The sequence below is a fragment of the Varroa destructor genome, unplaced genomic scaffold, assembly GCF_002443255.2.
Source record: "Varroa destructor unplaced genomic scaffold, Vdes_3.0 BEIS01000001.1, whole genome shotgun sequence".
NCBI lineage: Eukaryota > Metazoa > Arthropoda > Arachnida > Mesostigmata > Varroidae > Varroa > Varroa destructor.
In genome coordinates this window covers 61156723-61172051 of record NW_019211454.1, presented here as the reverse complement: position 1 = coordinate 61172051, position 15329 = coordinate 61156723, and the positions used below count along the sequence as shown (strand labels likewise).

General features: G+C 47.7%; 1 protein-coding gene across 6 annotated transcripts in view; it reads right to left on the bottom strand.

Moving 5' to 3' along the window:
• Positions 1-15329, bottom strand: part of LOC111255248 (uncharacterized) — a 171444-nt gene that overhangs the window by 60925 nt on the left and 95190 nt on the right. The window contains exon 1 of one of the 6 annotated variants that reach the window (XM_086987164.1): positions 3516-5998. The exons of the other annotated variants lie outside the window; for them this stretch is intronic. Within the exon in view, the coding sequence (XP_086843290.1) occupies positions 3516-3606 (91 nt within the window). The 5' untranslated portion in view covers positions 3607-5998. Of the gene's footprint in view, positions 1-3515; positions 5999-15329 lie in introns of those variants that run through there. 6 annotated transcript variants of the gene reach the window in all.

Genomic DNA, 15329 nt, shown 5'->3' with positions numbered 1-15329 from the left:
AGAGAGAGAGAGAGAGAGAGAGAGAGAGAGAGAGAGAGCAGGTCGGCCAAGCGACGAACACATAGATTACAGATTAACGTGACCATGACATATCAGTGGAGTATAAGAATAACAAAGGGGAAGACCCATGTGAAGAGTTCTTGCAATTTATAATGCCGCACATAGTTAACCAGGGGGACGAAGAAGGATGGCAGAACAAAAACCATAGGCACTGAAATGACACGGGTTGGTCACTTGCGTTATTTATTTGTTTTTCCTTTGCAAAATTCGCTGTCCACTCTAAGATTTATGTTAGGGTTGGGCTGAATGCGGTTTCCGTTGCGGCGAGAGATCTCACTAGTGGTTGACTGGGCGGGTAGGTTTTATCTATTTATCAGTCGATCTTAGCTGGATTAATTTACGAATTACACATTTGCGTCACTCGATCATTTATGATATCATTCATTCTCAGCTATAAAGAAGGACCATATACAGAAACCATGATTTGCTTCTCCGAGCTTAACAAGGTAACAGAGCAGGACATCTGTATTATATTTGGCATCCTTGCAATATCTACGTTACATTACGTACTAGCGTTAATCGAAAAATTTAGAACATTTTCGCCTGCTCAATGCTATAGAGATTCAACTCGATGGATATTACTTGACCACATAATAAAGACATGCACAATTCTATGCGTAGAGGTCAGATTCCTGTTAAGGTTTGTTTGTTGCTTGCTAGCGTGACAGCAAGAATGGAATCCCGGAGCGAGACGAGACCAACTTGAACTTCATCGCAAACTACAATACCGCGTAAATGACATTTGGGCGGTTCGGAAGCCATGCAACCTTCGGCCGGTAGAGAGTGGCTTGAAGTTAGAAAGTCGTCGATACAAACGCTGACTGCTCAATCGTTTCTATCACTTTGCGCACGTGAACAAAGGCACTCATCGAAAACGCGACTCACCGACAAGCCGATCGGTAGCCCTGTGAAGTGTATTACTCTCTAGCTCGAGTTGAGACTGAAGTGTCCATATCTCTTACTCATTTGTTGATCATTTCTTACGGATGTTTGAGCCCTTTGTCGGTGCCTGATCCGTTCACGTTAGCTCGTAAATAATACGAGAACAGAAGACAGGAGTATACATCGCTAGTCGCCAATCCCGCGTCACTCGACAGACAAACGGCCACGCCTTAACGGTGTGCGCTCCTGTGCAGACTTTCGAAGTGGTCCTTTCGGAGCAACGGCAGTGAACGCAGTGGCTGCATTGGCAGCAGGTAAAGTTATTTTGTCATCCTTTGAACAGGCTACAGCCATCTTTAAATGACCATACAAAGTAGAGAGGTGTGGACTGAACCAGTGCATCGTCTTTCACACCCTCGATGATGACGACGACGACGACGACATCCGACAGGAAAAAAGAGAGATGGAACAATTAGGTCGTTGGATTAGGCCTGTCTAATTTTAGTATAAAAATTATCGGTGGTGGCCGCGTAGAGGGTACACAAACCCGTTCTTCTATTTTGTGTTTTGTGCTACGAGATAGAGTTGCTGTAAGCGTCGCTAACATCTCCGATGGTTACGGTCACGCAAACAGGACACCATCCAGCTAGTCAAAAAAAATGAAAATTAAGTTTCTTTTCGACAAGACTTTCTGTCTAGTTACTAGGGCTTGATACACTGAAAAGAGGCAACATTTGCTGATCTGTTCTATTTAGCATCGCGGGCGATCGTGGTGCATACAGGTTAGAGCAGGACCGATTAAAGTGTATCAGACAACGACACAGATACTCTCCGGTTCATGCCTTCGACAAAACAATGATGAGAATAGCAGACAACCAGGCCAACACGACTAGTGTTATCTACCCGCCCGGAGCGCTTCACTGATATTGCAACATGCAAAACATCTAGAGAAGCGCTATATTCGTAGCGTGCAATGCCTGAGAAACACAATATCGACGGATCATTGCGACTTCCGCGAAATGAAATAGATCAAGCAAAAGGCTAATAAGTTTCTACGTATCGATACGCCGATACTGAACGAAACCAGTCGATGATTGCCGTGACTCACTGAAGTTTTGCTAATCGAACGAAGAAGGTACTTTATTTCTCAGCTAGATAGAGAGAAAGCCCTTGCAGGTACTTCAATCATACAACACGAATCATTCATGTCGGCTCTTCGCAAGCTTTTGTTTGGTACGTCACTCGTACACTACAGTCACTAGTTTTACGACCCTATAGGACTGGATTTTCGATTGAGCATATTCATAGGCATAATACACAGATAAAGGAAGCAAGAGAAAACTAATGGACAACTTAAGATAGTTATCACAGCTATTTCGTCAAAACAATGGGAACACATCGAGGAACTTTCAACCTCAGTTAGACCACACAACACTGAGTTCAAATACGCGATCACATAGCCATCTTGTTCGACTGGCCATTGCGAACGCCAGTGGCGACGTTCAGCCCGGCGACGTTTTTCTGAGCCGTATCGATTTCACAATGAAGTATGAGATCATCATGATCATCTCTGGATCATACCACGACTACTCACCGACAGCCGAAAGTCGCTGTCCCATTGAGGACACACTAAGAAGATAATGGCAATAGGTCCACAGGTCCATAACTATGTGCGAACCACTATATGAGAAATACTGGACTTGATGATTCTAAAGCTGTTGATTGAAACAGCGAACTTGATGCGCTAGCGCGATTCGCTGATTGAGCAAAGCAGTAGCAGCAGCCGCAGCAGCAGGCCTTGTGCTGGCCTGAAACAGGGCGAACTGGAGCCAGTATTGGTGGTTACTGGCAATCGGAGTCGGAGGCGGAATCTGCCGCTGCCGTTGTTACTGCTACTGCGACTGAAGATGCGGACGTTGTGGACTGGCCGAACGGTCAAAGGAACTGACGAAAGCCAAGGAAACGGCCCTCCCCAACGGAATTAGGTTTACCCAAAAGAAAGAAGAAGACATCACCATCGCTAGCCGCGAGCCACAGCGGGCTTTGCTGGCCGACTAGCTGGATAGCCCGTGGTGAAAGATTCAGCCGCGTCAATAATTGATCCCAATCGACGCAGGGCAGCCGCCGCTGCCGACGACGAGTCCCGCACTCTAAGTACACTGAGCCACTAGGCAGAGCGTCTGCTGCCACCTTCACCAGCTGCAGCAACGGTAAAGGCAGCTGCAGAAGAACAAGATAACCACCCTGCACCAAATCCACTGGTAAGTCAGTGGTCCTCTGGACGTCAAAGAGGCAACAGCAGAAGACAGACCTTGCCAAGCTCTGGTCAGTTCTCATTTGGCTAATATAACTCAACCGGTAGCGGCCGTAAGCAGGTGAGATCAGTGAGCAAGATGGACAATGAAACTGAGAACTAAGGACAATTCTACGGAAAAGGCTACGGCAACCAAAAAAACAGGTAGGTAAGACTCTGCGCTGCCTCCCACGCCCCACTTATTCTCATCGTCAAGTCAAACTTAGCTAATGCTCGTTGCCATTATCGTCGTAATGTACACGTTTAGCGCAATACTTACAGCTATAGTACTCCATCATTGTGGCGTTGTACCGATAGGCCGCCGTGGTCAAGTCCATGTTGTACGCGTCCAATGTGCTCGTGGGACTCATGGAGAGACCGGGCGGTGACCTCGTTCGGAGCAGCAGTTTGATAGGGAACACGTTGAGCAGTCACCGAAAACCGAAAGTGGGTAGACTTGTTTGTTTACTGATAGGTTGGATGGATTCTTTTGAGGAGCCACTTCGCCGTATGGCTTGGCTTCTATAGCTGTAGCGGCTGCTCTAACTAGTTCGCACCGTTTAAATGTGTTGCTGTTTTTGCTGCCGATACTATTAGTGGTACTAATCGGTTTCACGCTGGGCGGGGGGGGGAGGTAGTCCCACACAGACCAGGACGGACACTAGACGGGTTTTGTGCGCACAGAATATCACGGATGGGACGGGACTTCAACAACCCTTAAGGTTTATCTGTTTACTTAAAAACGTTCACCTATTTTTATGTCTTGTTTTCGTCTTATTGCTGTTGTTGTTGTTGTTGTTGTTGTGGCTGTTGTTGCTTTGGCCTGTTTTTTCTTCCAAAAGGGTCACTTCGCTTGTCCCGTCGTCTAGAATAGCAGTCCAAAGAGTCCACGCCACTGAGGTCCTCTAACACACTCGCAGCTTGACCGACGAACACTCATTAGGTTGAGCGTGCGAACTATATAATTAACACTTCACTTCTTCACCACCATTGCCTCTGTCGGTTATTACCAACGATGATATTTTTTCTTACTCTGCATATGCTTGTATATATTTATGTTAGACATTTAGCGTAACTCGTTTTCTTTTCTAGTTATAATCAACTATTGTTAACGTTACAGTTAAGACCTAGCTTGTTTCACATTAGTATATGCCAAAGTCACAACTCTGTCACGTTCATACGATTGCGTCTGGCTATGATGAACCGTGTGTGGTAAAAAATGTAACATTGGGGAGACTAATTAGCCAGGCCACGAATCAAACTAATCACCTTTTACGAACCAGTTTTTGGCGCATTTTTATCTGCAGACAAATTTCAAGTGACCTGCAGGTTATGACTAACCACTCACTGAACCTTACGTTACGGGACAGATGTGTTCCAACACTGCGATAACACCTGCTGTCGACTAACGCGCATAGCCGTCAAGGCACACTGACGAATTGTTACTGTAGGTAAAGACGACGTCGTCGTTGTTGTTGTTATCATTGACGATGAGATCACGCATGGGTCCGAATTTCATTTCTACTATTTCTCGTCGTGCACCGTGTATGTTCCGTTAGATTAATATGTTAACGATGTGCACGACAACTCAACAAACCGACGCAATTCGTTTCCATTAAATCAACGGCTAATCGAACAACGTAAACCAGATTAGAGCAGAGTCAAAGATACCTCAGGAGAGGTAGTGGTAGAAAAGGCACACAGCGGGTAGGACATCGACGTTAAGGTTCGCTTCGACAAGAGAAACGGCAATAATACGTAGCTCAAGTCGATTGCCACTAGGTAGGCAGTGGAGGACGCTAGACTAAACTGGGCTGGGCTGGGCTGGGCTGGGTTGGGTTAGGTGTAGCTAGGTTAGGTTTGGTTCGGCTAGGTCAGAGGCCACACTAGCTGACCAGTACCGCTTTGGTGGCGATGCACGGAGGCTAAACGACGTAGGATCTCCGGAACGGAAGAAACGAACCTCAGTCACGCGTGCACGCTCCGCTACGCGAGCTGCTACCTGCGGCTGACTGCCTGGCCGCGCTTTGGTCTCTGGTCTGCTCGACACTACCTAGCAGCCATTCGGTAGAGTTAGTGTTGGACAGCTGCTGTTGATGCGAGTGTTGGTTCCTTTGCCAGCCTACTGCTGGTACGAGAAGAAAAGGGAGAAGAAAGAGCCTGCCTGCCTGCCTGCCTCTGCTTGCTTCCTGCTCTTGTGTGTGTTGCTGCTGCCGCTGCTAAGGGTATCGGGTAGCCGCGCTTGCTTGCTTCACTCGCTCCGCTTTGCCCAAACGCACTCCGCGCATACTAAACTCTATCTAAGCTCTCATATACTTAGATGAACACATTTAAGTCCGGCCTCTCATAATACTCGGCTTTTTTCTCGGGGCGCACACCTTCCGCACTCGGGGGGCCGAGAGCGAAAGCGCGCGCCCATTGGTGCGTGGCGATGACGTAGCAGTGACGTCACGGCCAACGAGAGAGCAGGTCCCGCCTCCGAAACTATTGTGGCTGTGCGGGACGCGGAGAGCGGCCGAGAGCGTGCTGAAAGCGGGCGGTAAGGGTGAGCACAATGCCGGCCTGGCCAAAATAGCGGCAGGCGACCAGCCAGTGAACGAGAGGAGACGACTGCCTGTAAAGCATCCAGCCGCACAGTCAACCACATAGTCCACTATTCCTCGAGCTGGCCTAGCGAGCAAGCCCGGCAGGAAGAGGTAGCAGGACCAACACAGCAGGCCCGGCCGGTCCCGGTCCTGCTCATCCTGGCCGTATTGTGCCCGCAAACAGACACAGACACACATGCACAGAGCGAGATCGGCGTGCATGCTATAGGGCTATAAGCTTGCTTGGCTAAATGGGGCTGTCTGTGAAGAGTGGTATGACTGCGCCGTGTCTACAGCAAGAGCGCCCGATCGGTAGTCAGCGGCAGCACCAGCACAACACTCGAAGAACAACGCGGCGGACGAAGGCACCCCCCCCCCCCCCCCCCAAAAAAAAAAGAACCAAGCTCTCGCTGCCTATTCGCTGCGAGAGTAATGGAACCAAAAGAGAGGGAAGGCCAGTTAGGCCCCGGACGTGACGGTGGCTGTTTGGGGACACTGCATTAGTGTTTAGTCTGACTGAGAAACAGACGACAGAAACGATACACATCTGTGTCTAACTGTAACCTTACTCACTTTCGTGCGTAGACGGAGAAGAAGGGGACGGACGGAACGGAAAAACGGAGGAAAGGAAAAAAAGCCAAATGACGAAAATCAGGGATTGGGGAAAATGCGGGAAGGCCTGACTTGTGGCCGAATACCCAATGACGTTTGAGTAATATCGAAAATTTTGTGTTAAGAACGTCCTCTTCACTCTCGGATAGAAGACAGACATGTTGATTTTGGGGTGTCGCTCTTTTCTCGTAGAAAATTCGTGCTAGACCGACAACGTTACGCTACGTTTGCAAGACAAGACTAGACGAGGGAACTCAGACGTTCTTTTCAGCGGGACAGATAGATTTCAGGAGGTCTCTTGATAATCCGTCCATGCGTATAGGGAATGAAGTTACCGAAGAAGCGCTTTTAAGTGGGAACGAATTGCGTAGGACTGTGACTAGACATTATGCAATTGAAATTTTCCTGAATACGCGCAGTTTATAGTATTGATACGGATGCGGTGGAGCATACATTGCACTCTGTTAGGAATTTACCTCAAAAGGTAGCTGACGTGAAATCTAATTTTTTGACAAAATTCAATCGAACATTTGGACCAATTAAAAAAAAATTAAACCACTTACACAAAAACGGTGCCCCATTAGAGATGACCTCCGGCAAAATTCAGAACGCGACTCAAACTTGTTCTGCGAAGTTAAAAAAACCCGTAGCAAATTAACCAACAAATGAATTTACCTATTCTTATATCCCAGCAAAAATCATCGACAACGTAACATATATGGAAAACTTAAACGGGCATGGTGACAATAACTTGAACATGATTTAAACAGTGCGATTCTTTCGTACTGAAATTGCCATAAGAATATTACGCATTGAGTAACATCACCATCATATGGAGTTCAGCTCAATACCAGCTAACGCTTTGCATACCGTTTTGTTCACCCTTAAACTTTATCAGTGTAGCATGATACGGGTTGGAACCTGCACATTTGAAATGTCGTTATTAAAACATCGGCTGACACAGATCATCTCGTGACGCTAACTGTGTTTTTCGAAACAAGTTCTTCTTGTTCTAAGTTTTAGAATAAATAGTAACCCAGTTGTGATCATGTAGTACTTCCGGCTAGATTGCAGTGGTGAGTGTGTGATTTGAGTCACGGGAAGAAAGGATCACCAAAAAATTGTCCATCTCTAATGTATAACTAAGGAAATATATAGGGCTAAAGATATACACCGTTGGCTTCTTGCTGCTCTTCTCTACAGGGGCAGCGACGGTAACGATAGACGCAGCCAAAGGAACATGAGTGGAGGAAGCAACGAGCCCCCATTCGCTTGGCCGTCCTCTTATCCAACCGTACCCCCCGTATAAGCGGGGGGAAAGACAGCTATGACACAGTACGGCTGCGACTCCCGGCAGCAGAAGAAGAGCCAACGTCATCATCAGCATCGGTAGCACCCGCAAAAGCCTCGACAGAAGTGTCAACTCAAGCGAAACGGCAGCAGGAAGCAGCGTCCCTGCCAGGAAGAGCTAGGGCTGCTCTGTCCCTACCAGCACCACCTCACTTGCCGCATGCAACTCCCTATTTCTTCACTTTGCCTCCATAGCTAAATCCTCCTTCTCCTCCTCCTCCTCCTCCTCCTCCTCCTCCTCCTCCTCCTCCTCCTCTTCCTCAGATCCCTGTGCCCCTGTTCCCTCGCAACTCCTGGGAATCCCCAACCAACACTACACCTACCTCTCTCGCTGTATTCGCACTCCGCCCGTTTCCACAGACTTTGGGGGAAGAGCTGCTACTGCTGCCGCCGCCATCGCTGCCGTTGCTGCTGGGTGAGAACGGGGCAATAACAACTCGGTGAGCGTGCAGCAGCAGCACCGCAAAACAGCCCCGGTACACTGCAGCGTCGTGCGTCATACCGTCCACAAACTCATGCCCATCTTCGAGCACTGCCGAATGGGCAAGGACCTGGGAAGCCGCAGATGAAGATCCAGACGAGCGCTTCTGAATCCCCACTACCAACACGATCACCGCCATGGCTATATCTCAGTGGGTTAGAAAACTCGTTTGGGTTTCCTTTTTCTGCTCTTCACTTTACGAATTGAAAAGAGAGAAGAATGGGCTAGAGGCCCAAGGGGGAAGAGGGGAGTGAGACAAAGCGGTGTGTTTTCAAGAACGACCGAGATGAGGAGCAGGAGCAAGGCGTCCGCTGGCTGCGAAGAAGCTAAGATCCAGGGCAAATGACAAAGGCAGAGAATCGTGGAATGGCAAGGAGATAGAAAATGAAACAGGAGGAGAGATCAGAAATATAGGTAAAGACCATTCGAGTTTTGCGACCGACCATCGAAATTATAGCTGCGGGTGGACAACGAACGTACGCCCAACCGATCGAAGCGAAGAGCCATCTTACTAAACTGGCACAAAACATAGCGTCCGGTATGACACATTGGAAATTGGAAGAAAGGCAAAAGTACAGTACCAACGCCTACCTTTTTCACTCACATGAGAGACACCGAGAGGCAAGAAGCCATGGTGATAAAGCGACTGGACATCAGAAAGCACTTTGCGTTCCGTCTCGCTTTTTCCCCTGTATCTTTCGCATCCCCTCTATACTACCGCACTCATCTGACCGCAGTCATCTGACCGTCAAAATGGGCAAAAAAAAACCAACGGCTTCTATGATGCGGCGCCGCGTTCTGGGTGCGCTCAGGCTGCCAAATACTCTTAAAGCTCGAGTCCACTGAGTGGAGTGATTTTAGTGGGTCACCTATTTACGTCTGTACTCGATCGCGTCTGCACTGCGGTGAAGTGTGGTGAGCCTCCTTCCAGGCGAACAAATGATTTGCTGAGAGAGGAGGGAAAAGAAACAAACAGGAGAAATGAAGTGATCACCTGATGATAGTGGTGCTTTCAGATGTGAAATAGATCTCTGGGGAAGAAAAAAAATCACTGAACTAGTCACTCGAACGAAAGTGAAGTAGTTGCACCGCAACTGGGAGCAAATTGCGCTGAGTTTAATGGAGGAGTTTGTAGATAGCAAAGAAACGTACGGTATACTTTTGTAGGATAGCTTGTCCATCTGGAAAAAGGTTTCCATTAATTCAACTATGTCATTCGACAGACCAGTAGGTTGCCTGCATTTCTGCGCGTACCTATTCGATTCATCGTCCATGTACACCATATGCGCAATCGTCTACCATACCTTACATTCATATAGATGTCAGAAATATCGGAACGGAAGATAATCGTCCCTTCAAATGCACTCATCCTTCGGATCTAACTAGGACATTAACGTCATCAGCAAATAAGCTGTTACCTGGTTATCATTTCGGTACAAAACGGTAACCGGTTTAGACACTGTGCACATGGAAGAGTGTGTAAATTGCCTTATTTATACTCGCGCTACATTGCCGCTTGCGGCCATGGAGAAGATCACAGCCTGCTCGTAATATTATTATCTCGTTGTTGTCCCTTTTCCAGTTTCAAGGTCCGTTCACCTGATCAACTGCATGACTAATAGGCAACTGGCTTTGACCAATCTTCGTGTTGCCTCTGTAACACAGCGGACTGGTGATATCTTTTTGCTTTTCGCCTCCTTCTGCTTTTGTTGCTACTGCTATACCTTTCCCTATTCGACTTTTCTGACTGCTCATTTGCTTCCTTTGATCGCTTTGCTATCGTCATCGCCACCATTGGCAGCCGCGGACGAAGTCCAGTACTGGTCGGGCACAAGTCCCAGTTTCCCTCCCGTTCTTGTGTCTGTGGCCCGCTGACCGTTTGACCAAACGCCGCTCTGCCGCCTTGGTCAATCGACGGGACGACGAAAAAGACGATGGCGACGGCGAAGCCGAGGATGACGGATTTGCAGGAAGAGGCGAACTTCTGGAAGCAGTACTAGTATTAATGTTAGTAGATGAAGGCAAACACATCAGCACGGGATCTTCTACAGCAGCAGCGGCAGCAAAGCCACCGCTGCGGTCCGCTCGGACAACGGCAACGGTACCAACTACAGCCTTAGTCTCTGCGTGGGCTGCGTGGGCCGTCAGCCCGCGCAGAGCGTACAAGCGAACGAGCCGCCGCCAGCCGGTCACTTACGCTTCGTTTCTCCGCATCGCTCTTCTTTCTCGCTCTCTGTTCTTCGTTTTCGTCTTCCGTTCCTCCGTGTAGCGGACCGATTTTCCCCTGATCCTCTCTTGCTTATTCCCTGCAGCCTCGTTTTTCGCCACCGGCGAATGGCGGTGACGGTGCAGCCGCTGACTATGATACTGCGATAGCACGGGTGAGGTGGCGCCGGCGACGATTGCGCTCGCCGCAGCGGTCACTGCAATATAAAAGGCCTATTTCACGGGAGACTGGTTGACCGTCCGGTTTCGTCGTTCCGAAAGGCAAAACTCTTTCTGTTCGGCAAGCCCTGCCTCAACTTCCTCTTCTTTGTGGTAAGCCGTAGTCATGGCCTCTGGTGCTACTGTCGCCGCGACACTATCGCCCTAGCAGTAGCAATGGCCACTACGGCAATGGCCGCAGTGAACGATCAGTAGTGCAGTATTGCGTCTTGTTTCCGAGTGATCAAGCCGGCACTGCCGCAGTTCGAGTTTGACAGCGCTCCCCACAACCCGTTTGCGGACACACGACAACAACAAGAAAAGGAAAAAGAAGACAAACAAGACCACATATAGTTGTGAGTCAAGTCGAGTCAGCTTGGAAAAGGCCACGTCAAGAAAAAAAGAAGTCAAGTTAACTTGCGGGGGCGGTCGGATAGTTGCGATGGGGGCGGTGCAGACGGAGGAAGTGGGGGCAGCAGGAGCAACAGCAGCGGCGTCGGCAATGCTAGCCTTAGGATTTAGCTAGAAAACTTCAAAAGTCAGATAAAGTGGTCAGTGGAAAGAGAGTACGGCAGCCTGTCTAACTAAGTGACTTGTTTGCGCCAGTTACGTTTACAGTAGAATGGAAGCACGCCCCAAATAAGAGCTCCATTGTTCAATTGGGTATTTAGGGACAAAGAGGGAGATAGAACGTATCGTGCGAACTGTATGCTTATAGCTATAAATTGCATCATATAGAAATTGAGCATTCTTGAAGTGTACCTCCACTAATGTGGTCCACCAGTGAAAACATTGCCTGCATTTTTCCTGTAACCTTAACAATGTCCCTGGTAAGCGGGACATTTGAGCGATTCTATGGATCATATAGTTCTTGTACTCTAATAAAAATCGTCCTTGCTAAAAAAACAACTATACCTTTAGTTAGCTAAAAAGAAAAAACGCCGAATCTTAATTAGAGAAAAGTTAACAAGCTGCTTCAAAGCAATCGTCTACGTACGTGTGCAATACGTAATATTTGTGTCACGTTTGTTTCTCATGGATAAACTTTTATTTAATTAAGTAGATTTATCAAGGATCAATAGTGGACTCTTATAGTGGTATGATAGCTTTGAGACGGGTGCGAAATCTGCCCCTTGAATATACAGCTCGCTCGTGCAGACATGGTGTCCACGCGTGATGTCGAAGACCAGCCCGGCCCGGGCTCTGTCGTGCGATACGCAGAAACAATTTACTCCTTCCGACAACTGATAACTAACATCTGTGGGTACAGACGGCGGACAACACGTTCCGTCAGTTGCACACAGAATTCGTTAAATGCCTTCAATAACTCGCCATTCGGAGAGCAACTGTTGATGAAGATTTTTACACCTAAAACCGAATTCCCCTATAGCCTATCGTTTTTGATTAGAAATAACGACTGTTTGATTGAATGGCGACTGCGGAAGCGACGGCGACGAAAAACATGTATAGAACGAATCGACGGTTGTAGGATCGTTGAACGCCTGAAAATGGCGCGCTAAGTATTGATTATCACTAGTAGATAGATAGTAGCTCATTTTTTTCTCGCGCTCTCTTTTTAAGCATGGTATCTTTTTACAGAGACACGTCGCCTTGCGCTGCGGTCGACGATGGCCTAGGACGGACACTTAGGTATGCTTCGACACCCGCAGGTTCACACACACAGATATATTGGACGTATCAAATCAACGGGTGAACCAACTCAGCAAACCCATCGAGCAAGCGACATCTGTTCCGAACTGCTCAGCTCTTGTTTGTTCAGATCGCCAGGAACAACTTGTTATTTGCTTCCTGGACTACGTTCAATATTGACTACTGCCACAGTACTTATTGACGACGAATCGGCTTTTCGTCCTTTGGGTTATCGCACCTCGCTCGCAGCAGCAGGCGGTGGCTTGAAGTCTTTCTGCCCCTTTTCCCGAAATGATCATTAGTTCTCTATTCTTCTTTCGTTTGTCGCCCCCCACCCGTTCACCCATTTCGCCAAGAGTTGTCCATTGGCCGCGACTGCCGCTGATCGAAGCCAGCGTTTCCCAGCAGAAACAACGACGTTACGAGTCGTCCCATCTCGTTTGGTTTCGTCGGTATCTGTCTGTCGATGTGTGCGCGCGTGTATGTTTTTTCGTTGGCAGTGGCACGCACGAACGAACCGCCCCATAGAACAACGAGCTAGCACTTCTTCCGTTGTTACACTATTGCTGTGACTTTACAAATAACCGAATTGACCACTACTATTACAGATGTTTTTACACTGAACTAGACCCAGCAGCAGAGTCTCGCCGCCGCCGCCGCTGCTGCTGCTGCCGCCACCGCCACCCTCAGAATGTTCTATGCATCGGCCAACAGCAACAAGCTAATAGTCAATAGACGAATGGATATAGAGAGTAACAGTAAGCAGCATCGGATTGGAGTTCGTATTCGATAGATCCGCCTCTTTAGCGTCTGATAGGCGCAAGTTGTGTTTTGACGTTAAACCGCTTACTCTTGCTGCCTGGCCTGTTATCCTGCAGTTCGTGCCCCGCTCTGCCATGAATGCGTATGGACGAACCGGGCTTTTGCGGTGAGCACCAATCAGAATGTTGGCTGGCTTCTTTGCCAGAAGTTGTTTCTTCTGCCGATAATAGAGGGGACGAACTCAAAAAATTTCGTTTTTTTTTCCTAAGAGAGAAAAAGCAACCCAGTCGGAAGCAGAGTCAGTTGCTGACGTTAGCGTTGTTGTCCTTGCTGTTCTCTTGCCTGAAACTTGTGTCCCTCCTACATTGTTCCGATCGCTTCGTTATTAAGATTAGACGTAGCCTCTGATTTTGGTGAATAAGACGTACAAGTGATTTCCATTAAATAAGCCTCAGACTCATAGGACACGATTTTTTCTTCGCCTTCAAGAATTGCCGACAAAGCTTCTAGCCCCTCCAATACCTTCTATAGACCGATTAGCAAAACGAAAAAGTAGATGGTTATCGTCAAGATTGAAATCTGCCAGTCGCCAGTCAGCCACTCAGTGCCGCTGGATTCGCGCAGCAGCAGCAGCAGCAGCAATTCTTCACTAGAATACCTAACGGATTGATGATCGATTGGTTCTGACAATCACTTTAGCGATGTTATACATAGACCTACACGCGCACGCTTTCCGCACGAAATTGAAACCGCTTCCTTAGAAGCAACCTCGTGTTACCAAAGTTTCGCATCTTTGTCAAGACACCAAAGAACGGTCAACGATTGACGATGAAAGAAGAAACGATCGAAATTTAGTGATTTTTTAGAAACAGTCACTTGGTCTGTGACCAATACAATTATTCGCACGCTATTTAACAGTCAAGCAATCAATCATTTAATTCTTCAGTACGATTCTTATCTATAATGTTCTTCTCTCTATTTTCTATAGGAAAAAATTGAAGAAGATAGCATCGAATGAAAAATGAGGGCACAGCTTTAAGCGTATCAACAAGTTGCGCTTATGGAACAACTCTGTCCCAGCTCAGTAATCGTCGTAATTGATGACTGATGACGATTCTGACCTATAAAAGAGCAATAGCACTACCGAATACATTTGTTCGTACAGATTACATTCGCACGCGTCGCATTCGATGGAACCTGCCCGTATCCACTTGATTCTAGGGGAGAAGCTTGTTTCTGATGGTGATGACTACGCCTTCGATTGTAGCTCGTTCCAGCTGCCATGTAGTTATTCAACATAGTGTTACAAAATGCGCACTTCGCTCCCAATTTTTGCTTGGGCAGGGTATCCAAAGAGTCGCCAAACTTGAAGCATGTCTTTCTGATGCTCTTCATACGTTTCTGACGAGACTTTTTTTTTTCAATGACTTAGAATGGCCGGATCGATGGAGGGCTTTATACACAAGCCCCTAGGCAAAATACACGATATAGCAACCAGTTCATCAATCAACGTTTGGGTGAAGAGCTTTCGATTAGATTGCATCTGTATGGAAGTTCGATGTGCAGGTAATCGATGAAGTTCCTACTAGGCATAGTGGCACTCCGCCACGCCCATCTAACTGATCCGTCGCTATCTTAAACAGATACATCAGTCTGATTCACATCTGCTCGATAAGAACAAATACATCTTCGTTGTATCAAAGATAAAGTATAACTAAAAACAAGTAAAGCGTTTAGTAAACGAAGGGCGGCGAGTGAGGGGAGGGGAGGGGAAAGGCACATACTTTACCGTAATTTCCGTTCCCTCATTATAAAAGCAACAGGGTGGGCAGTGAAAGTGAGACTCTCGCAATTTGCGTTGGTTCTCACAGGAAGTTACGGCACAGTCCGCAGCAGCCGTGAAGATTGGCGAACGACGCAATGTCAACCGTTCTACCGACCGCTACGTTAGACTGGTAGTAATAGCGGTAGCAGCAGCAGGGCAATAGCGATCGTAACAATAACAGACGCAGAAGGGCTCGACATTATACAAGACGCGTCACTACGAAGATAGATGGCTTTGTTACAACGCGGCTGTTGGAATAGTGGTGATAGTCGTACCGTTTGAACTTGACCTCTGAACGATGAGGTGCGCGCTAACGGCGATGGCTATAGCGGCGCACGACGCAGCGAAAACGACGCATTGTCAAGCAAATTAAGTGTCGCGTCACAGAAGCTCGTCGGCAGCGAC